Below are 25,351 nucleotides of genomic sequence, written 5' to 3'. Positions count from 1 at the left end.
AAGATTTATTTTAAAAACCTATGAGAGCTGATTTTTTGTACTAAACTTTGCTTTTACAGACAATCATTGCATAGCCAAATTTACCTCTCTTAGGCAGGTATTTTTCCAATTTCTAACACTCCCCTACATGCTAGCAAACTGTCACAAAGTTTCTTGCAGACACATTTACCCTTTCTGCCATTTTTCTGTCCTCCACATAAAACCTTTTTTTTTAAATAGGATCATCATCCAGCCCTGTCATTTTACCTAGATTTTCAAATTTTTCTCCCACTAACTGCTTTTCCTGCTTAGGTTAAAAACTACTCTTCCCCCCTAAAAAACTACATTTGGAATTGTTTACCACTGAAGCTCAGGCTGCAGTTTCTAGGGTAATTGTCATTTTGTCCCCAGTGTTGCTCACCCTCATAATTTCACCAAGTATCTCAGATATTTTGTGATTTATCAAAGAGCTGGTTCTTGGAGATCTATGAGTACACAAGAATGTCACGTTAACCTTCAGAGTTGTAGACCAAACTCTGGAAATGAGAATCTGAAAGGGTATGACTCTAAATGGCAACTAGTCCTTACCAAATGTATTTGGGTTTTGTGATGTTGTATTTTTATGCAGACTTTTGATTCTAGAGGGTCTTGACTCATGGTTAGTTTACAATCAGATTTAAGAATTCGAGTATCATCAACGGTTGCATCTGAGTTCACATTGTTGCCAATTCTGCTTCCCGCCATGTAATATATCTTCAGCTCTCATGACTGCAGCGTGCTCTACTCCCACCTCTGACCTCTCATCCTCACCACATCATTCCCACCACCTCCCGGGGACTGTAAGGACAACAGTTGCATTTCAGAAGTCGAGTCGCTAAGGCTATGATCCTCCACTCCTTTCAAGCTCAACCACTTGCAGAACCACTGGCCCTATAAAAGGCTGTGCCCGAATCGTACCAGTTTGATTGAACCAGACAACAACAGAGCAGAGGAGGAGGCTGGATTATATTCTGGGCTCTGCCACTGACGTACAACACAAGAATGGGCAGAGAGCAAAGCATTTTGTCCTCAGTTGCTGAGACCAAAAAAACTGGGAGAGTGATAACCATGCCTATCCTTATGTACAAAATATTTTGAAACGGTTGAAAGCCACTATATAAATGCTAACTACGTATTATTAGATACTGCTCCTACTTTAGGGCACTTTTTCATTCACAGATGTTATGCACCAACCATTTACTGAATCAGTCACAACTGTATTTTTTAAATCATAGGATATCTGAAGAAGATAAACTCAGTAGCCATCTCCTGGGAAGGGAAAAGAATGATCCTGACTCTGGCAGCAAACACTCACTGCATCTCATTACAGTTTCTAGTAGAGTAAAGGAACAAATATTAGTATACTTGGGCTCTGTACAGCAATAGCTTGGTAAAACTCTATGGTGTATGTTACCCAGTAAAGCTGACTAATGGACCTGTCCAGCCTTAAAGTCTGTAGATCTGTGAATTCATTTTATGAAGAGAAAAAGTCTCCTGTAGCACTTTCAAGATTCAAACAAGGTTGCTAATGGTCTGGCAATCTTCTGACTGGCACTTCATCCTGGAATATACCATGGCTCTCAGAAAGAACAAATAATCTCTGCTAAACCTTCCTGCAAAGGAACAGTTAATACACAACAACAGATACACTTGGTGGGCTAAAGGTTCATCTAGCCTGGAATGACATTCCCGACAGCAGACAATATCAGACACTTCGAAGCAAAACGAATATGAAGTGTTCTTCCCCCATCACACTCTCCTTACTCCCACCAATCTGCTCCCCAGAGTGTGAATCAGTGACGTAACACGCAGACCAGTAGGTTCAACAGCGATCACTGGATCTCTTCTCTCTTAATTGTCTAATCCTCTTCCGAAGCAACCTGTGCTTCTGCTTTCCACATCCTTTGGCAACAAACTGGAGCTATCACCCTGTATCCCCATAGCAGCATCACAGCACCGTGCTCTGCACCCTGCAGGGATGGGGAGAAGGACCAGCTTGGTTCCTGATGATGGTACTCCCGAACCAGTTTTCTGTGTCCTACAGTAAAAGCAGGAGGAGGCTGGATGTACTATGCAGCATGTCCAAACCACAATTTGGGACAATCTTCTGTGGTTCTGTTCTCTGACCTAAAACACAAATAACCAACAGAAACAGAATATTGCACTGAAGAGCTGAGGAGCTTTCCAAGAGGCAACATAAGAACACGCCCTCCTTCCATTTCTAGTGAGCTGTCCTCTGTGGGACATCCACACTTCCCTGCCTTATGGGAAAACTCACAGAAGACAAGATCAAGTCACCTGGAGATGAAATGAAGGCTGATAGAAAGCTGTAACAGTCACAGTAAACTTCAGGGGATGGGTACAAGCTGGTTTAATGTGCAGCCCTCCACCAGGAAGAGCACTTCCTCATGTACCTCTTTGTGGACACTCCTGCAGAGTTCTCTTCCCCCTGCCATTTGTCAGCAACGATGTTTGCATAACCTGAGCTAGATGCTACAGTCATCCCAGCTACTCCTTGTGCAAGTGCGCTTACCCTGTACAGTCAACATAGCTAAAAGAATCGGGGGAGCACCCTGTAACAAGCCCTCATGAGCTCCTCTGGGCATGAACACTTTATTCTCATGCATTTTAGGCCATAAATTGGAGATGACAGCAAAGTAATCAGGAGAGTATCATGCTGTGCCTCCTAATTCTCCTGGGCCTCCACTAATTACATAGGAGAAATCCAAGCAGACATGGAATTAAATCACTTCCCTTACGTTGGACTAGCTGAAGCTGTTCCTTAAATGACAGATTGCTAACAGCTCCCTTAATGACATCACCCAATATGTCATAAAATTTTCTGCCAACACTATGGATTTTTTTTCCCCCAGCCAGAAGCATTCCCTGGCTGTGGAGCAGAAGTTTCATCGACAAAATGTGGCTCAAGAAATAACCTATAAAGGGTTCTCAGTGCATAAGGTAAGTACCACCCAAAAACTCATTGAGGAGTAAAATTATCCTTCTTGGCACTGCTTTCCTGGAACAGTGCCCCACGTCAGATTTCTCTAAGTGTTCGTGATTGAAATTATCCATCCACCATCTCTGCAGGTAGCACTAAAATTCACAGCTCAGGAATAGTATCCAGATCTTTGCCAGATTACTACCCTTGGGTGAAAACTGTTATCTTCTTACTGCTTTCGTGCTTTTTCGAAGGAAACTCTTCCCAGATGGGTATTAGCATTAGAGAAGAAACAGATACACTTGTAGTACAATAGCAAGGATTATTTACCTGGAGTTTCACTATTATCCCTTTACTTCCAGGCTCACACCATTTTTTCTGTCAGATCCGCAAGTAAAGTGACAACCAGAGCATACATAGCATGAACAGCCTTTGAGAATTTCTAAGAGACAATTTGCAGGTTTTTCTCTATTCTTCAGACACCAGGAATCTAGCTTGCAGCAATGCACCACAAATGACTACCCATTTGCTTTTAAAATGTTACAGTGGAACACACTTAGGCATCCATCAACCATGACTGCACAAAGGGTGCTTAAATTACCCATTCCTGTCATCCGTGCTACCTGCATTTTCTCATGAGCATGCCCTATGAGAGAATTATCTCAGTTGCATAGACTGTTTACAAAAAGGGCAAATATATTTCTAAGAAAAATACTTCAGTAAGTGGAGCCAATAGTGAAGAAGGAGAAAGTCCTCCTCCTTTATTGAGACTTAAACTAAATTCTGATTTATAGTGGAGAGCACTGAAAGTCTCCAAGATTTGGTCCTTCTGATCAAGGTGAGGTTGCCCCTCTCCATCCAGTTGCAGAAAATCAGTGTTGGCTGCTGTTCCTCTAAGTCACTCTGTAAACAGATCCTCTTCTCTATGTATGCCGTCTTTCCTGCATGCCACCTTCTATCCACTCGAAGCAGTCCTAGTTGAACAACCAGAACACGTATAGGAAGACGGAAAAAGCGAAATGCTAAATCTTGTGGGAACTTAAAGCTAATGCACTCATCTGCATGGTCCCAGGATGTGGCTTGAATATCTTTGGTAACTCCTTGGGCACCAACTGTACTTCTGTTCCCTGCAGCAATTCTTGCCAACAGAAAACCCTACTGCATGCCAGTATGCTGGGGATGCTGAAAACCAGTGGTCTGAACAATCTGTCACTCATGTCAGTTCAAAAGAGAATCACTGTGGTGGCACTCGCTGGCACTGTGAGGAAATGAGCCATAAGCTACATATCTGGATATGCTGCAGTTCTTTTCTGAAAGAAAAAGCAAGTCAAAAAGGAAGTGTAACAGTCTGCTGAATGCTGAAGTGACCAAATAAATAGGATCAGCTAAACCTTGCTTATCTGTCAGTCATTCCTCCCTGTATGACAGCAGTCCTCTCAAGCCTCCCCGTGGTGATCACAGCCTCAGTACTTGCTTGGGTTCCTGAATTTGATGCATTTCAAGCCACGTCATCTGCTTACGTTATCCAGTCATTTTGGTCTTGTCATCCAAGGGAAAAACCTGGTTTAGCCAAATGTGTCGCATCACACATACTTCCAGCACATGAAATGAAAGGCTAAAATAATCCCCATGAATTTTGTTCTCAAATTCAGAACTGCACTGCCATGATTGCAAAGTGACATATGTCAAAACGGAGCTGAGTACCTCATTAATGCAGAGATAAACACACAGAATATGTTGTCTGGAATGGCAACGCAGTGTGTTTATATATGTATGCCACTATTTATCGTCCTACAGATGCCTGCTCACAGTGATGTACATCCACAAATATGTTTAATTTTGCTTTTTCTTATTCTAGGTAATTACCATTTTTCCTTGTTTACACTGACTACTACTAAGATGGCCTAGAGATCTCTGAGTTTTTCTAAGGGTGAGGGGTCATGTCACACAAAGCAGACCCAGAATCCGCATGCAATCAGTTCTTTGCAGTAATGACAGCCCATGCCCGTAGAGCATTTTTTAAGGAATTATCTCACTCTCATTTTACAGCCAGCAAAACTCAGAAAGGTGAAATGACTTACCCAAGGTCGCACAGCAGGCTCTGTTCAGTACATAGTTACTATTGTTGCAAATTGGGTAGCTCATCAAGCTCATGCTACTCACACCACTCAAATAAAATTCAAACAATAATTATTATTTTTACTGCAATTTGCACAGCAGTCAAGGCTGGAGGCCACAATCAGGATTCAGCTTATGTTGGGCTCTGTTCAAACATCAAATCCAATCCAGTCCCTGCTCCAGGGGGCTTGCAGTCTCAGTAGGGACATAATTCTGTGGGAACACAAAACGCGATGGAAAGGGAGGGAAGGAGAGAGGGAGGGACAGAGGCGGTAACATGAATGTAAGGTTTCACATTGGTTTGGGTAACTGTGAAGACTGGAAGCTTACTATTACTTAAATTATTTAGGTGGGTAAGAAATATAAGCACGTTACTGACAGCCACCTGTCTAGTTACTTAGGTAGCAGTTTAAGTCCATAATCTTAATTGCACAAACACTTCCCTTTCACTCCCATGGTCTTTGATTACATTGCCAGACAGCAACTGGATCCTGCTATTCGCTCTTCGGGGGACTGACTCAAACTGCACTAGTCCCATACTTACATTACACTGTATTTTCTAAAGAGTGATATTACACTTAATTTTACAACTCCCTCTCTAATCTGCTGCTAGGGCAATTCTTGCTGTAGACCTTTTTATACTGTGTGTGCTTATACATTTTACAGCACGTGACAATTTGGTATACTAGCTATAAGCTAATGAAATCATTTCACTCATGCTAACTTTTACTAAGCTCTGCAGTAATATAATACGTATTAACTCCCACCTTACCGTCTGTTACTGCATCCCAATGTGGCTCCATGCTAGCAGTATGTTATGTACCAAACGACCATACAGCCATTCCTCTTTAAAAGACTTAACTGGGTATAAAATTGATTGCACAAGGCTCACTTTATGTTTACATCATAAAGACAAATTTTCTTTTCTTGTGGAGTCACACTGTGTTTCATCTGATGGTACAGCAGGATATTGAGTATTACAAGTGTGCAATGAGATTTCAATATAATGTCATACAATGTAAGAATTAATAGCTCCTCTAATACTGAATGGCATAGACACAATGAGATTATTTGCAAGAGTAAGACTGCTCAGTACCAAGTCAGGATTGCTGAACGGTCCTTAGAAGTTATCCCCTTAGGTTTTTGGTATGGATCTGCTACCCCGTTATTTATTATAATGCATGTATTTGTATAAATAATGAAAAAGGGTATACAGGAAATATTTGATTGACATCCGTAAGCTCAGATGCATGGGTATTTTTTCTGGATTTCAATTAAGCCAAGCATTTAAAATGTGTTTCCAACCCATCAAAGCATGTGCTTAAATCCTTTGCTCAGCTGATGGAGTCTGTTGAAACAAATGGGGAGCTTTTCACTGACGCTAACAGATTCTAGATCAGCACAATAATACCATAATGTACTCTAGAAGAGCTTGAGAAATCACAATTTAAATACATTATTTTACAGAACAGAAGAATGAGCATTCATTTACGATGACTTTCCTTGCTCCTATTCTCAATTGGCTAAATCTACATACAAATTAATGACCTATCACAATGTTTGTTGAGGATACAGCATCAAAAACTAAGGCATTGCAGAACTTACATAAAAAATACTAATGCAATTTCATTTTAGACTATTAAAACTTTTCAGAAAATGGTGTTAGGTATGCATTAGTACCTGCATTTATTCCTGACAGGTATCACTGAAGCTCAGCAGAACTGAGGTATTTACTTAAATGATTAGAACCTGACTTTTAGTACTATGATAAATGGAAGCAATAAATAACAACAGCTTTGTTTAGCAACTGTTAATACCTATTTTGCAGCTCTTCATACACTATCCACTGATCTCCTTCAGCATCAGGTAATTCAAATTCCTTTATCATATTTCGGATACCTGCATTTATGACACTATGGCTTTATTTTAATCCCAGGCAAAACACATAAAGAAGGAACTATGATTGACAGTATATCGTTAATTTAGAACAAAATACTTGTTTAATCATCCCTAAACCAAACTTTATAAATCCAAGTCACAGGCAAACCTAATTTAATAAAATCCAATGTATGAAAGCATAGCCTATGTCTATATTAGCAAGTTGTGTATTGCAACAGAGTGGATCTAAAAAGTGAAACAGCACTGAGGACCGAATATTCACAACATGTGTGTTTCAGAGGTTTCACTTTGGACCAGCCCTACTCTGGTCCTGTGGAAGGCACACACACTAGTGGTAGAAGTGCATCAGGCGTACTCCCGGAGGACATCTGGTTCAGTTTATTTAGAAAGAAACCCAGTTTGCATATCCCACGACTGCTCCACAATGTGAATCAAACTGTAGTAAGCTGGGACAACTGGAAGATTAACTTTAAAAATGCACTCCTGACCAAAACTAAAACACTCTTACAGTCAGCCCCATGGATGGTCCCCTTGCAGACCACTGGCCAAAGTAGGCAGTTTTAGCTGGCTGCATAAGCACTTGGTCAACTCCAGGATCTCTGAAGGCTTATCCAGCTGAGAGAACACCCATGCCACCCATGCATGGTGGCTCTATTCAGAACAGCTCATATCCAGGGCTAATTAGGTGCCTGAGACCAGGCTGGCTTCATAACCACAGAGGGTGGGATTCAGCTCCAGACTGAGAAACCTAAATGAAAGTGTTTTACAGGCAAGTTAAGAATAGAAGCTAGGGTTTGATTCACTTGCCAGCACGTTGGTGCCTAATGCCACTTGAGCTGTTCTACCACTTGTGAGACATCTGTGTGTAGATGACAGAGAACCTACAGAAGACCTGTGTCCTTCTGGAAAAGCAGTTAGAGGTCAGACAGGACCCTTGAGGCATTTTAAGCACAGACACCTGGATGTAGGCAACTGCTTGATGGCTTGGCCTCCACAGACTGACATCATATCCTAAGACCCTGCACACTCCTGGATTCACTGCAGAAACACTTGACTGGCCTTGCCAGAGCCAGGTTAGGTTTGCCAAGGCCAACGGTGATAGCACCCTATTGCAGTCTGACAGGCTAAGCCAGATCTGTGTAGTCAGGTATTCCATTGCATATTCTCTGGCACATCCCTGCTGTTGTATCTATGCTCACCCATCACCTGATGTAGTGTAAATTAAAATGGAGCTGTCTGTAGAAGTGTGCTTTGCATTTGGTTCAGACTTGATTTCGGAAAAAGCAGCCCCAAGGAATAAAAAAAATTACGCCTCTTGGGAAGAGACAAAAATGCAGTTACAATTTCCCAGACAACCTCACTTTTGCCTCGGCACAATTTCTCCAACATACCATATAATTAAAACTAAATGAAATGTTGTGTTATATGTTTAACATTCAGCTATTAAATATACCATCTTAGGTTCACATAGAAACTCACTGAATTCAGTGAGGCTAAATTTAAACCCAGATACTTGCATCTGCAGATCTGTCCCTAAGGGTGTAAAACGCCGAACAGACATTTTTAAGTATGCATACTGCATGCGATAACTTTCACAGAAATGTACAAGATTAGAAGTGTTTAATTTGAAGCTCAGGGTGTGCCTTATATACAGTTGTTTGATGCACTGAACACTTGTTTATCCCGTTGACAAAGTGCTCCCTCCTCTCCCTCCCTCTCAAACTGCCACAGGAGGCAGGAAAAGAGGCAGCAAGGACAGAACAGGGAACTGTGCGCTGCTCCGCTTCCCGTCCCGCGTGAGCAAAGACCACTTGACGAGCCCGTTCTTTCTACAACATCCAATGCATTTGACACAGCCTATTCACACAAAAAATGAAGCATCCAGTAGCATATCAACAAGATGAAGAGATTTTACATGTTTCTTAGCTATTTAGGAAGACTGTTTACGTAGCAGCATGGCATCACAAAATAATTACATGCATGGAGAGATAACAAGGGACAACTTCTTTAGGAAACATCCTTAGCAAAACTAGATCTCAGGTTACTCACAGAACTCATGATTTATAAACTGTTTTTCCTGAAACCTTGGTATTTTAGAATATTTTAGAGATTTATTTAACTACTTTCACTTTTAAACATCAGTATTTAGCTGACATAAATTAAATTTTCTTAAAGGAAATTAAATGTCCAAGTCACGTGAAAATGCTGAATGCAAAGGGAAAATGTGAAGCACATTACTGCAGCAGCTGTTGTTGACACTGTTTTACAGTTTTGCTGGGAATTTAAGGAAAACCCTTGCTTGTTTGGTCAGAATGCCAGGCAGGAATGGAGCGCCACTTGACAGATCTACAAATCTTGGTCACTGTCTATTTTTAATCCTAGAAGGCACCGAGATAGGAGTGATACTGTTTAAAAAACAGAACAAATGGGAGTAGAATAGAAAAGAGCATTCACCTAGATGAATCAGTTCTGAGAAATGAGACAGAGAGGAACGAGGCATGCCGTTACAAACACCGCATTCTGTAATCTCTTTCACACACTCATCTGTTTCCAGTGTACAGCTCAGTATTTTACCAAATCTCCTCCGCTCAGAAAGTTGTTGCAGAACCTTGCTGCTCTAATAGTTAGAAACCTTCTTTTAATTTCCAGGCTGAAGTGATTTCTATCCAGATAATATCCATTTGTTCTTGTCTCAGCATTAGCCACAAGTTTAAAATTGTTAGTTTTCACTCTACGGTCCATGGACTCAGGAGGGGTTCATAAACTACTTGTGAGATTTTTAAAGTGCCATGAAGCAAAGCAGGCCTAACAGGCTGTAATTTGCTCTAACAATGCTACAGGGCATGTAGCATCATCTTTGGAAGAAGTTTAGGAAATCAAATCAAATCAAAGTGAAAATCACTGGCTTAAACAGCTCTTTTCCCTTCCACTTGTTTTTTTAGCCCTTCCATGTGTTTTTAGACAGCAATCATGGACATCTTATCAACCTTCCTCTTTGTACGTTAAACTAACCAAGCTTTCCTAATTTTCTCCTTGCAAGAAATGTCACTGGTCACTGGTTTCCTTTTTGAAGTTATTGCAGTCTCAGTCAGAATTGGACATCGGCGTCCAGAATCCCACATGAAATATCACAGTGCATCACGTAATGAGGTCAACATCGCCCTAAACCAGCTGGAAATACTTCACGAAATACATGCCGGGATCATGTATGCCCTCTTCACAGCTGCATTACATTGACATCCCATTGCCATCCTTTGGTGAACAGATACACTCAGGTCCTCTCTTCACTCATTGTTATCCGTCCTCAGCTTGCATGGCCTTTTGTTCTGCACCAGTGAGTGCATGCCACCACTATCGCCTCGCTCCTGAAGGTAGACAAACGGTGAAGTGTCAGCTTGGAAATGACTGTTGGTGAGCCAGCTGATGATGCCGTACTAACTGACAAATCCAATCAAACACAAATGCCTGACATGAACTAAATGCAAGCGATTGCGGCTGGTAAGCCATCAGCATGTTTGGACTATTTTGAACTATATTTTTCTAGTATAATGACCATGAATTGCAATTTCAAGCTTTTTATTTTACTGATGTTCTAATATAACTTCACCAGTAATAGGAAGGCTAAATACTAAGACACAGCAACCAAGTAATAATTAACTTTCTTTAGAGGAACATAAAGCTACAAAGATGAATAGTTTTATTTTCATGGGAAGTTTAATACTTCTCTCATGGAATTAATCTTAAAACTTTGAATTAACTCTTTGCAAAGCTACACTGAGTGTCTCTCAAGCAAAGACTCAATGCATAACAGTTTTATAGTGTTCAAAGATGTATTAGCCAAGCTGAAGATACCTGGGGAAAATCTGATTTTGAAACATGCAGTCTACATCAGAGAGAAGATTCATTTATGATTTTTAGGCTCATGGGTAACTTTCTCCCACTACCTCTAAGTGAAAAACTTTTTTGTGGCTTGTTCTACATTTTTGATCACTTCTTCCTCTTGTCAAAGGTTACAAACACCTTTCTTTTTCAAGGTCATTACTAAGTCTAGTTTCAAAGCTAACTACACTTCATGCAAATTTTTCATCCACAGATTTTTTTTATTGTTAATTTAAACAAAGAAAATCAGAAATGAATACTATGGCACCGAGCTGCAGTTATAAATTGGTTTAAATTAAAGGACTAAATCCCATGTCACGTTAACTTTCCTGCATAGATAATTCTTGAGCTCCTCATTTTGAGACTTTGCTACATATTGGTTATGTCTACACGGATAAATTTAGCAGTGCCAGAGAGCATTCCCAGGCATTGAAACCCAACTGTCTATGCTATTAAATTGTTAGAATTGTCCCACAGCATGTGTCACAGGAGTGTTTTTCATCTGTTCCAACTAACAATCTTCCAAAATATTGCCAGGGCACAGTTTGCAAGTTAGGACATGCCAGGAATGGTTCCCAATAGGCAGTATGAGTACGGTGACCCACTTTTAGAAGGTAAAAAAATGTAATAGTATGGACACTGGCCAGTGTGCCAATTGACTCTGCACCAGAGGGTGGTTCTGGACATGCTTAATTTGCAGGTACAGGCAGAGCCACTGCATCCCTCTGTTGGGCCCTGGCAAGCTGAGGAGATGACTTGAGATGGAAATGTCTGAGCCTAACTTTGAAGACTGTTAATCTCCAAGAAGCACAGGATCATTTATGTAGGTCGTTCACGCTTACATGCTGTCATCTGGGCTGTTGCAAAACAACCCTCTCCAAGACTCCTCTTGCCCACATCAAGAGACTCCATGTTACAAAGATCTGAGGAGCATTTGCTTTTCTGCAGCCACTCCAGAAGCCTGTTATTGCAGAGGAAGGGGCAGGAGGTCAGACAGGAGGAAAATACACTGCTGCTAGCCTGCCCTCCTCCCCTCCCTGCTAAAATCTTCCCTGATCTTAAGAGACCTTGTCCTATTTTATTCACACTTCTGCTGCACACAAAGTTCATAATGACAAATGAAGTATTGTAGGGTGGAGGTTGCAGAGGTACAGTCTAGCAGGGCAGTACAAGACACATTCTGGCCACGTTAATCGCATGAGATCACTCACCTTATTCAGTGAACTTCTACAAGTAAGGTGCATGACTGTTGACTTTTAGCAGTAAACAAAAGAACCTCCCAAGGTTTCACAAGTAGTGTTTTCTAAACCTCTCAACTCAGTATATTTGTCTTTGACCTTGCAAGTACAGCATGTCTAGATTTCCTCTCTATAAACTTTTCCTTTCTGAAAGATAACCAGAAAAATAAGGAAAGTGGAATGTGTGACAACTCATCAACTGTTTGTAATAATTTATTTCAAACCATTTATTCGGTAGATCTCTCCTTCTGATGCAGTCTCAATTACTTGATTGAATAATATTCTCTGAAATAGCACATGATGTGCTTGTGTCAGAGAGGCTCTCCACAGAGGCCATCAGCTACCTTTTAAAATCAATGAAATTCATAAATTTGCATCTGGCTTCTCAAGGAGAAAATAAAGGAACCTTTCCCCCGGTACGTATGACCTTCTCATTCTAAGGCCAGCTTGTTTCAAGTCTTCTGCATCTCTGAATGCCAACGTGAAGATGGAGAATATCTTTCTTAGAATAGATAGATCTTGAAGTCTATTATATTCCCCTTCTTAAGGATTCTAGCCATAATTCTCTCTTAGTAATTGGGATTTGCACACTGTTCCACACAGTAATGCATATTCTAGCTATTCACTCTGTCATGCTGCCACTGCATTTTTAACAATGCTGATAGCAACCGATGTTACCGAAATCTGCAGACTTTTCAGGCTCTAGACTTGTTTATGTCTTTTTTTTCATTTCACCATTTCTGAGCAAAAATGCTTTTATTTTTTCCTTTGCGATGCCTCACTACTGTGACCCTGCCATTCCTCACAGGTGGATCTTGTTAGTTTTCAAATATTGAGTCCACACTGTCTGATCACACCACAGATTTTCTGTTCTGATATGTTTGCTGTCTTTATGTTTGCAAGATCAAAGCTAATGCTGTTTATACCACAGTGCTAAAAAGGTTCACTTCTCAAAACATAAAATAACCTCAGTGTTTGAAATCTAGCCTTCTTTTATTCCATACCTTCTACTGCTGATAATATCCATGTTTCTCCTCTTCCTGGCTTCATTTTCCCACATAGCAATTTTCTTCATTAAACTTTTAGAAGGAATTTTTGAACGAACTCAGCAGCAGCCGTATCCTATGCCAGTGAAGACCCTTCAGGTGCAAGAAAGTAGAGCTGCGCCAACACCAGTTGCTTTCCAAAACCCCACTCCCATTTCTCTTTCCCAACAGTATTCAAGTTCTCAGCTCCCCACATTTCAATAGGTGATATTCTCCTCTTTTAAATTTTCTCCCAGTTTCTTTCCCCCCTCCTTTCTTCCCTCCCATACATCTTTTCTTCAGTGAAATGGAATTCGTCCTCAAATTGCCTGGATAACTTCACGCATTTCCTTTTGTATCTTACTATTCTGTTATCTTAGTGTTTTTCAAACAGTGGACCATAGCCCCCAGGATGTTCATAAAAGGCAACTGGGAGAGTTATAAGATGCTGAAATTTTTATTACACTCTAAAACAAAAGAAAATATCTCTTCTCCATTCCCAAAACACCTTTATCCTTCAAAAACAAGTTTTGCTATCAAAATCTCAAATCACTCATACAAATAAATGATACACACGTCTTACATGATACATTTTAGCCAGGTTCCCTCTGGGATCAAGACTGATGTGGCTGTGAGATTTTGAGCCTGATGACCAATTTCAACCAAATTTGACTGACACTACAAGCCTCCAAGATACTAAACTTCTGCAAGTTTTGTGAAAAAGCTGGTTCCTGGGCAGAGCAGAAAGGATCCCAAATTCTTACCAGTGGAAAGACAGGGATAGTTTATCCTGTAACAAATCCAGGTGGCAACTTGAGGACATCAAATCAACATACAAACAGCTTTCTGCCAGCTATAACACATGCTGTGTCCTTGTCAACTACACAGATGAAGAGCCTGTGAGGAGTCGGAGAGTTTAGCTACCAAAGATAAGGGATGATGGGATGCAAGAAAGAACTTTTGACATTGTGGGCACAAGGTATTTGGGGAAAGAAATTACTTGGAGAGGGGGCACTGGGGCACAGCATTCCTCCCTCATTTCCACTGTTCACAGGATACACCTTTTACCTTCATTTTTATACCCAAAGCATGAAATACATGAAAATGTTTACTTCAAACAAAGTAACGAAACCAAAAAGGCTGCACAGCCCCATCACTCATTTCACCCACAACTTCCCAATAAAACCTTCAGTTCTTCATCTTTCCAACCTAGCCAGCTAACCTTCTGACCCACATTAGGACACGAGCACTTCCCAAGCCGGTATGGCAATACTCATTGCAGCCAGAGTGACAGCAGCAGAGCAGAGGCTCCCATGGGGCACTCCCAGCCCAAGGATGAGGGAGGCACTGCGGATCTCTATTATGCCAGACGGGAAACTTTCCTCTGGAGCCAAATGGACAGAAAATCATATTGGCAGCATGATTTCTCCTCTGGGAAAAAGAAGCACATGTACCAGGCCCGCTTGAATTAGGAGATGTCCTTATAGGCTTGATGAGACAGTCTATTTGTTGGCAAGCAGAGCACTCAGCTCTTTCCCTGGTCCCTGCCCGCCCGCACAGCTCCAGCACCCCATTTCCCCAAGACGCGGAAGCAATCCTCATTTTACCATGGTCAGAGGCCTCAGTATCCCTGATTTTTCAGAATTTTCTCCCTGAAGGTCCGACACCCGCTACTGCTCACAGATGACTAAATAACCTCAGTTGCCTCACCTGTGGGTGGGGTGTTAATGCTCTTATTAAAGTCAGCAGCAATGCTGAAACTCAGTTCAAAAACCTGCTTGATGTTCCTGGACTTGTCTTCCTCTCCCTTTGGCCTCCTGTGTGCCTCTCGCTTTACAACTGGGGTACATGGTGGGAACAAAAGCTGGCAGCAGTGTTGGTTAAGGTCCTTTGCTTCTGGTGAGTTAGGCCATGCCTCTTAGAAAGAGGCACCCAATCTTATGCAAAGACTTTAAGTGAAGAAGAAACCACTGTAAAGATAATTAACAAATGAAACTTAACAGGTTACAAATGTATATACCTCATGACTAATGCAAATTTGTGTAACTTCAGCTTCCAAACACATCTCTCAAGTTAAGGAGCACTGCATGACTTGAAATATCCCCCTGTAGATCCTCATACACCATAATGTGTCAATTTTTAATCTTCTTTTGAATAGCAAGAAATTTCATCCTTTTAGCTCTTCTTCTTTCATTTATTTAAATCAGTCCTGAAATCCTCTCTACTTTATACTTAAAAGGGAGTCTTGACAGATGTTTGACCTGGACAGAGCGGGCATGGGAACCACTGTGGGCAAGGGCAGTCTCCCATTTTTTTGCGTACACATTTAGGGACCACATTGGACTTCTCAAGTGCAGCGCTGCAGTGAGAGCTCACATGCAGATGCCCATCTACCACAGCCTCTAATTTCTCTTCTAAATAACTGTTTTCCGTAACACATAATTTCCATAATTCTCCCATCAGTAGACGCCTCCTACATTTTGATCCCCAGAAGTCTTACACTGCATTTGGTGTATTAAAACACAGGCTGCTGAAGCAAGCCCAGGTTATTATGACATCCAAATCAGTCTATGGAATTCGCTATCCTTACTATAGTTTATTAAACAGATAACTATAACTTATTAAACAAATAATTTTTGTGCCACCTGCAAAGTTCAGCAGCCATAAATGTATATTACTCTCCCAACTAATTGTTAAGGATACGGAGGCTACAAACAAGATCCTTGTCTGACTCCACTAGACACCCTGCTCAAATGCTGGTGCAAGACTGTTTTTTTTTTCTAGCCTTCTGGAATTTACCCCTATACCAAGATCTGACAAACAGCAGTAACAAAGGCTCCGAGAGCATCAAGGTCAAGCCTTTTAAGACTCTTATGTAAAAGTCACCTGGTCCTGCAGACTGATTTCAAGTATAAAGGCAAACAACAACATAGCTGCAATGAAGAATTTCACCTTTTCATTCTGAAACAATTCCCTGTTTTAAACGAACTTTTAACTGTGGCATGTAATAACCTCTCTCTTATGGCTGCTTTGGCTCCAAAGAACCGGCAATTGAGCAATATGAAACCAGTTTTAAAAAACGGTTTAAAACAGGTCCAGGGAAAACCTAGGGAACCACAGAAAGACTGATATCTGCACCATGTAAATCAGTAAGAACTATGAAAGACAACGGAGTATGTTGTCATGTGCACGAACGTGGCATATTTGTGTGATGAAAGGAAGTCATTTTTCACAAAACTACTCGAGTTCTCCAAAGAAGTAAAAAATAATGCGTACCGTGGAAATTTTCATTAACAAAGTCCACCTGGATTTCCAAAAGACATTTGATAAATCTGTCATTCATAAGTCTTAAAAAAACTAAACTCCCAGAGGATAAAAATAAATGTCCTTGCAAGGATAAATAATTAGAAACAGATGGTAGGAGAATACTGTCAATTTTCCAAGCAGAGAGAGGTCAATGGTGGAGTCCTGCAGGGATCTGTGCTGGAACTTGGGAGCTGCTCACTTACTTATTTATAAATGAGCTGGAAAACAGGGTAAATGGTGAGGTGACAAAGTTTGCTGCTGATATTCATTCAGGGAAGCTAAGATAAAGGCTGACTATGAAGAAAGACTTTACAATACTGAGTGACTAGGCAATAAAAAGGCAAATTAAACTCAATGTAGATAAACAAATATGAAGTCATTTCTTTGAGGGGAAAAAACCTAACTACACAAAATTATGTGCTCCAAGGTGACTATTACCGCTTCACGACTGAGATCTTGAGGTTATAATAGGTAGTTCTGTGAAAACATCAGCCCACTGCTCACTAACAGTGAAAAAGTGAGTATCAGGAATTACTAGGAAAGGAACAAAGAATGAAAGAGAGAATATTATTATGCCACTGTATAAATGGCTGGTTTGTCTGTCTTGAATATTGCGTGTAGTTCTTGTCCCACTGCCTCTGAAAGGATACAGTAGACTGGAAACGGCTGCAGGCAGGGCAGCAGGCATGGTACAACCTAACGACTAAGGAATAACTAAGAAGCCAGATTCATCAGGTCTCAAAAACAGGTAACTGAGGGGATACGGCAAAGGTGTAATTGGGAACAGCACAGGGAAGGTGTCTGGGAGTCCCCTGTTCACAGCCTCTTCCAATACATGAGCTAGGGGGATCAAATGAATTGGCAGGCAAAAGGTTTAAAACATAAAAAAACCCCTACTGAATCTTCACACAACATGTATTAAGCTGTGGAACTCCTTGCTCTGGGGCACTGTAAATGCAGAGTGTTTTATGTTGTTTTGTTCAGCTGTCCTCTTATTGTGGGCATGGGCTTAGGCATCTGCTGAAAAACATATATATTGGTTTCATCCTACTCGTCCATGGGACACCTCTATGCCTTTCTTTTGCTTTGTCTACTTTTCTCTTTCCTGTAATTTGCAATGGCCTAGCAGAGAAAAAAAGTAATGACAAATGTCTAGTAATGAAAAAAATCACAATGACAGAACTGAACCATTTAATTTATTTAACTTATAAAGGAATACATCTCAAGAAATGTCTATTTGTGAGGTTCCTTGCAAACTTTAGATGCAGGGTACTAAAGAGTAATAATACCTCATTTCTAATGCTTTCACTAAGTGTTTGTGTTCAGCTGCTCAAATTAAGTAAGTGTACGTGCAAGTGTTTGTATGTATAATTTTGAAATTGCAGAAGGGGAGGCTAGGGGCTGGAGAACAAGGCTGCCAACACTGGCTCTCAAGATACCAAGTGTACCCTGACAGCATTATGCACATGGAACAAAAGAAGCATGGCAAAATCATAAGGGAGTCTACTGTATGTTGTCCTCACGTACACAAAGGAAATAGCTTTTCCTAGGATTTTTCTGCTTAATCATGTCATAGACATGATCAGACAGCAATGAGGATTGAAAGTGCATGTGTCCACGATATTGTTTATCTTTTCGTTATTTAAAAAACACCTCTTCAAAACAAGACCTATATCATGCTGACAATTTCTAATGACTCATGCAGGACAGAATGTGATCAAAATCTTTCTTTTAAAGAAATTAGTTCCTAAGCTTTTTATTTGCAATCATTAATCAAGCATGATCCCACATTGAAAAAACTGCTTCTGAGGAGATTTAAATTACATCAGTTTTAAGTATTATAATATGATCTAACTGAATGCTAACACTGCTAAGGTACATAATAACAAGCAAAATCAAAGCTATACTCACATACTTTTTGATTTTACTACTTCAGGTTCAATTTTGTTCCTGTACTATGCAGAACTATATGCATATGTAGATGACATTACTATATTGTTATTTGTGAGATAAGCGTATTAAGCTTATTATTGCCTATTACTTATACTCTCAAAACAGTAAAATAATAACAGAAGTAGGTCACATAGCTCATAGAAAACCTATCAGAACTCATTATAACTCTCGTCCTGCACATTTTTTTCTAAGTCATCCTTCTGTCCCACCACTATTGCTTTCTCCTTCAAAGGATGCAACCCAAACCAATATGGATTTTCTAGTAGTTTTCTCTCCCTTTGAGGAAACTTTTTTGAGGTAATACAGAAATGAACAGTCAGGTAAATGCTGAATTAACGTACAACAAACAACAAAGTCAGGCTCTTTCAACACCCAACATTGTTCCAGTTCTTCCAGGGCATTCATGTACAAACCAGGAAAGACGGCCAATAACCACTTGGTTATACATGTATTCCCCTATTATTTTAATTTTGGAGGTAAGAAGTCTGAAAAGTGATTCTGCTGCTGACATAAAACTCATTTTGTTGACTCTTAATGCCAACAGTGCATCTACCAGCTTCCAAGATGACAAAAATTGTGTTATTTTGCCTGAAAACCTATCTTCAGTGTCACGCCTGCACACATGCAGCATGGTATAGACTGGTTGGGCTCCTGTAGATCAGCTGCATGCAGTGGTTTCTAAACATTATTATTCACCTGTGCAGAAATGCAGTAAAGGAATCAGATTCATTTTTATCTACCTTGCACTAGCTTCTGTTGGCATAAAGGAGTGGAACCATATAAATAAAACATCATTATCTCTGATGGTGGAAAGTGTAAGGGATTTGGAAATTGTGCTGTCCTACTGCATACCGGACATGAACAGAACAGGCTGAGGATGCACCAAACCAGTGAATATTCATGCCACCTTTTACCAGCGGAGCCATAAGGAGAGGAGACAGCTGAAAGCAAAAGTCCATAATGGAGCCGAGGAAACGTCAGTGGTGCAAAGATGAAACAGTTTGCTCTGCCTGGAGCCAAGCGACATGACTGTGTACAATTAATAAGACTGTATCAGAACGCGTGTTACTGAACAGACTAAGTAACCACCAGCATCAAAGAGGATTCCCAATGCAGAGATAATGAACCCAAACCTAGTCTCACTGGAATCAGGGAAAAATCTACCAATCTCAAGTGACTGCAGATCAATCCCCAAGTGATAAAGAAAGAACCATACGGAAACTTAAGTGACAGAAACAGCATAAAAATATATATAACACACATAAAAACAGCATCGCAGAGAGAAATAGTTAAAGCTGTTTCATACAAACCAGAAATTTCCACTAAGCCTCATGAACTAGGTGGCAAATTGAATAATGCTGAAGCTGCTCAGCAAACAACTCAGAAGAATTATTGCTCGGAAATTGAAATGAATGTAGGTCAATTAAGGAGACTGAAAAAGTGATTGTGAGCCCATTTTGGAGACATTTTGCTCTGTTTCCCTAACAGCTTATTCCTGCAAAGCCAAAACTTCTCAATTTCAGGGTTTTATTGGGAAGGACAAGTAGAAGGTATGCTTTGATTTTAGACCTTTTTTCCAAATTATTGAAGAATTGATCTTTTCTAGCTTGCTAAAACTGATTTTATTACTATCTCAACTCTACAGACCATTCTTTTCTTCTCCTCTGACTCCCAGCTGCACACAAATCACCAGTTCTCTACTAACTCAGAGGGAAAGCTCTGTTGGAAATGCAAAAAGGGATGTCCTGGTGTTCTCCCTCTCTCTTATCACGCGCTTTCCCCAGGGAGACACTGGATGTGATGGGGCAAGTCAAATAAAGTCGGGAGACCTTCTGTGTCAAAACCAGCAACTGAAATTAATTTTTTTTCTTTACACTCCTAATATACAGAGGAAAATAAATGTTGTGAACAGGGGGCACAGACCCCAACCAAAATTCATGCATCTAACATCCAATGACCTCAGCTGCCCTTCCAGTTGGCCAGCAGAAGACCTCGCCATCCCCTCCCGCTGAACCGAAGTGGGCTCTGCCTTGACCAAGCGGAAACCTGGGCTCAGGACTAACCTTCAACAGGCTGGCAGTTGCCTTCACCCATTGTCGCCTGCTCGAGGTGTCCCCACAGCCCCCACTGCCATTTTCTCCTGACCTTTAGTGATAGACCAAGCGCTGGAGGACAGCCTGGGGCTGTTTGATGCTCACGGTTCAGTTCACAGGCCGAAACCGGACAATTGCTCCGGGCACCCCTGCTCCTCGGGGGGTGCGAGGGGCTGAGCCTGACCTCGGCCCACGCTCGGTACCCACGCGGGCGGTGGGGCGGCCCGGGGCAGGCACCGGCACCGCTCTGCAACACTGCTGACGCGTCCCGGCGCCCCCCCCCCCCCCCCGAGCATCACCTCCCCAGCCTGCCCCCGCGGGGCACCCCGGGCCCGCGCCGCCCGCCCCCCCCCCCCCCCTTCCCGGCCCGGGCGGCCGCCGGCGCCGCAAGTTTCTCCAGAGCCGCCTGTGCCCCCCTGCGGGGCCGGGGAGGGCAGGGCCGAGCAGGGCGGCACGGAGCCCCCCGAGCGCCGGGGCCGCTGCCCCCACTCACCCGAGGTCAGCTGCATCCAGGCACAGATCTTGTAGACAGTGGCTGTGTTGCAGAAGAAGAAGAGGATGAAGCAGACGATGCAGGCGATGATGAGCATCATCGAGAGCCCGATGAAGAAGGAGGCAGCTTTGAAGGCTCCCGAAGGCAGGCTGGAGAAGTCCGTGAAGCTGCCCCGGCAGGTGAGTTCCCGGCTGAAGCCGTTGCCGATGCAGTAGTGGAAGAGCCCGAAGTAGCCTGCCTGCGGGGTGTCCACGCCGTCCCCGATCCAGTAGGGCTGGATGAAGCACACCACGTTGACGATGGCAAAGCAGATGGTGAAGATGGCCCAGAGCACGCCGATGGCCCGCGAGTTCCGCACGTAATTGGTGTGGTAGATCTTGGCCGCCTCCTGAGCCGGGAGCATCCCCGCTGCTGCCGCTCCTGACGAGCCTGCTCCCGTCGCCGCCGTCCCTGCAGCCGCTCCGGGCATCCTCGCCGAGAAGATCCCCCCTCCCCTTCCTCCTCCTCCTCTCCTCCTCCTCCTCCTTCTCCTACTCCTCCCCGCTCGCTCGCTCGACGCGACGCGCTCCGCCGCCGCCGCTGCGTGCGAGAGCCGGCGAGCCCCTCCGCCGGGCTTCAGCGGCTCCGCGCCAGCAGCAGCAGCAGCAGCGGCAGCGGCGGCAGCACCAACATGGCCCGCCGCCGCCTATCGGGGCTCAGCGCTGCCGGTCGCGGCGCACCGCCCGCCCCGCAGCCCGCCCTCCCGCCGCCGCCCGCGGCTCCTCGCCGCGCCGGGCGCCACCCGCCACAGCGCCCGCCGCGGGACCGGAGGCGCCCCGCCGCCCTGCGCAATCACCGCCTGCCGGCGAGGGTGTGGGGGGGGGACCGGCGGAGGCGCCGTCCGTGAGGAGAGGCGGCGGCGGGGGAGGGGGCGAGGGGCCGTTGGCGCCCTTCCGCCGGGCGGGAAGGGCGAGCCCCGTGGTGCCGCGGGGACGCTGCAGCCGGCGCCTCCCCTCAGCCCCTCCGCCGGCGGGCTCACGGCGCGCCTCTCCCGGCCGGGGCAACGGCTACGTGGTTGAGCTGCTCCCAGCGCTGCTCATGCTGCGTGTCCTGGGAGACATGTTCAGGCAACGGATGTTAAAGTTTAAAATCCGTGTGGGGGTTTCTTTTAAAAACCTGTGTGATCCGTTCCCTCACAAAACATCAGTCCGTCGTCAGCAGGGGGCTGTAACTGCTAAATCCCTTGTGGTGGGGTGAGCAGCGACCTCCCACCCTGGCACAGGTGGAGCCCAGAGATGCTTGTCTCCCGCCTGAAGCAAACCTCTGCCAGGGCGAGGTCTTGGGGCTGGGGAACACAGAAATGAGGGGCTGCTTCTCACCTCAGGAGGCGGGATGGCGGCCATGGAGAAGACCACCGCCGTGAACGCAAAGTAGCCGTGGGGCCACGGTGGCAGCAGCTCTTGGTGTGGGTGGGTGAGGTGGCACCGGTGGAGAAGCGCAGCTCTGCTCCAGTCAAGTGACTTTGGCCTGGCACTCAGTGCATTGAGCATGTTGGCATGCAGCAGTGATTAGCATATATTAATGAGCAATTATTATCTGGTAATAATCATTCCTATGCCAGTGACACTTGGATTTGCAGTCCCCGACCTATGCGTTGAGCCTGAGTTAATAACAGTAATTGATGGCACATATATACAGCGCTCTGAGGGTTGTCCTCTCCCGGGACGTGCTTGCAGCCGGAGCGGAGGGAGGCTCAGGAGAGCAAGCGGCCGTGCCGGCCGCCAGCCACGGCAGGCTGCCACTCAGTGCCGGCAGAGGGCCGCACTCAATTAAATATTAGTGCTCATCAGCGCCCAGGAGGAGGGAGACTCGTGTGGAAATTACTCCTGGCATTTGTTAAAAATTTTTCATCTGCTTCAGACAAACTTTCATTTGTGCCCTGTGACTTCCAAAAAGTAGGTGCAGCCCAATGGAGCGAGCACGCCAGCCCTTCCCAAGTTTGCTGCAGAGGGGCTAGGAAGGGGCAGCACCTGCTAACAGGCTTTCAGGCCCCCATGCTCATGTCGGGGACAGAGAGCTTTGAAACCTGTTGCCGAAGGGTGGGAGCACAAGGCGAGCCACCTCAGTGCAGTCACGCTGTTACTGCCCTGCACTGCCCTCTCGGGGTGGCACATGTGGCATGTGCTCAGACACAGGCAGCGTGGGCAGTGTGGACCCCAAATACTCACGCTTGCCTCACTTTCTTAGGGAGGTGGGTCCAAGCGTGCAAACTACAGCTAAAATTCCTGGAGATTCAGTTCCCACCAAGGGTGCTTTGTCCAGCGCTGATGGAGGTGCCCATGTATGCTCCACTGCCTCATCTTGCTCCTACTGCAGTTGCTGCACGTAACCAGACTGCTCATACGCCACCTTCATAGTAACTGAACTTGTTCCAGCCTCGAGCGGCAGGAGGGGGGATGGTCTTTCCCTATGTGCTTGGTCCTGTTTTCTCCAGGCTGAGGCTACCTGGGCCCCAGGGCTCGGCGTAGGACACCTGTCTTTCCTGTGCTCTAAGGGGCCATCGAGTATGGAGATGAAGACAATACGAGCCAGACCTAGAAGGCAAGGAGGAGGCCTGAAGTGGTCTGAGACAAACAATTTTAGGGATGGAGGTTGGAGTGAGGGTTGGGCAAAGAGTTCTGAGAGCTCAAAAAGAAAGGAGGTAGTGGGGAAGGAGTCTGGGCCACATGGGAGGTTTAGGGATAGTGGGCCTGTGAATGTGCACACAAGGAAGATGAAACTTGGCATTAGTGTGCAGGAGGAAGAGATTTGCACCTGGGAAGAGCCAGGAGAGGAGAAATTAAGTGCTCTGCAGAAGAGATGGACCAAGGGGACTGGGGAGGTGGAAATACTGAGATTGGAGGAGAAGCTGGGGGAAGAGAGTCAGACTGGGGTAAGGAGGGAAATGTGGGAGCCAGTCTGGGCAAGAAAGCGAAGGGCCAGAAGCAGGGGAAGAAACTAGGATTCTGCTGACAAGCTGAGTGAAAGAGTGTGGGAAAGGAGACACGATTGCCTGTGTCCAGGGAGTGGCTGGTTTGGTTGTCCTAGGATGTCCTCTCTGGCCTCCAGCACCAAAAGGGCACAGACTTCACATGGACTTTAAGTGATACCTATTACTCCTTCAGTTTAGTGCATCGAAAATGGGAAAGTGGTACTAGATGTCTATTTTTTGAGGCACCTGAATCACTCCGGTTGTGTCCCTCTCTAGAGCTTTGAACCCTCTAGGCTCACTCTTTGGTATCAGAAATTTCTTCAGAATACCTGAAGACAGGCTCAGAAGACATTTTACAGTTCTTACCACAATTATATGTGTGCTTCATAGTCTTAGAAAATATCACGTCTCTGTGAGATAGAAGGTTGGTATATACTGGACAGAACAGTTAAAAGGCAGCTGAGACCTAATTTCTCAAAGCTGAGCTCCCATGGATTTTGGTTGCAGCAGTTCTGCAAACGAAGCCTCAGAAGGAGCCATACTGAGTTGCTGCTCATCTACAAAAAGTTTTAAGTATGCCTGGCATCACAGAAGAATTCTGTGGCAGGAGCAGGAATAATCTCCAGCTCTTCAGGACAGCTTTCATCATCTTAATCCTCAGAAGATTATCCTTTCTCTCCAACAACCCTGTTGTATCTCCACTGTTTTTCTCCCTGGGAATTAACTGGGTCCCAGCCCCGTGGCTGCCATCTAGCCTCATCTAAAAAAGTTGGATTCTTAAGCCAGGATTTTCACCAAAAGCTTCTTCAACAGGTGAAACAGGACTCTCATCATCCTGATCTTTCTGGACAGCAGATGCTGTCTCACGCACCTGATAAAGCAGGATCCTGTTTACCGATCAGCATGTAAGCATGCAACACAGAACAAAGGGGACGTAAATCAAGTGGCATAGACAGCTCTTTTTTTGGCACATCCTGTTCAGTACTGGATTTTACAACCATAATACCATTTTTAAAAACATTTTTGTGTGCGTGTGCGGTTAAAAATAGGCAAGTTTAAAGAGAATTTCTATACTGTCTAAAAGTATTCTTTGTGCCCCAAATTGGCCTGGACCATACTATTGATCATTTTATCTAACCACAAATGTGCTCAATTTTTATGTATAGATCATTAAACAAAACACAAAATAAAGCTTGTTGTTTGGTTAATGCTTCTAATCACAGCTCTTCTCTTTGGAACTAGTCAATTATTTGCAGTGGTGGAGCAGCGGTGGAGAACTGCTTAAACATTTTGTTTGGAGCATTATGGGGAAGGGCTGTATGTTGTGCCGGGGAAACCGTTGGATACGGTGGGTAAGAACAACAGAGGAATGCATTTGCTGGGCCGTGGGTGATGTCTGGCAAGAAATGCATATCTGGGAATTCATTGATATTCATGT

At 43.8% G+C, this 25,351-nt stretch overlaps 1 protein-coding gene across 3 annotated transcripts in view; it reads right to left on the bottom strand.

The window, feature by feature from the left end:
* Positions 1 to 21,432, bottom strand: part of LHFPL3 (LHFPL tetraspan subfamily member 3) — a 279,658-nt gene extending 258,226 nt beyond the window's left edge. For all 3 annotated transcript variants that reach the window (XR_012994422.1, XM_076328291.1, XM_076328303.1), the window contains exon 1: positions 20,964 to 21,432. Coding sequence is in view for 2 of the 3 variants with exons in the window: in XM_076328291.1 (XP_076184406.1) it covers positions 20,964 to 21,432 (469 nt within the window). In the remaining variant the exon portion in view is untranslated. The remainder of the gene's footprint in view (positions 1 to 20,963) is intronic.
* Positions 21,433 to 25,351: the final 3,919 nt, after the last annotated feature.

Source organism: Aptenodytes patagonicus, chromosome 1 (assembly GCF_965638725.1).
Source record: "Aptenodytes patagonicus chromosome 1, bAptPat1.pri.cur, whole genome shotgun sequence".
NCBI classification, from domain to species: Eukaryota; Metazoa; Chordata; class Aves; order Sphenisciformes; family Spheniscidae; genus Aptenodytes; species Aptenodytes patagonicus.
This window is presented reverse-complemented; position numbering and strand designations above follow the sequence as displayed.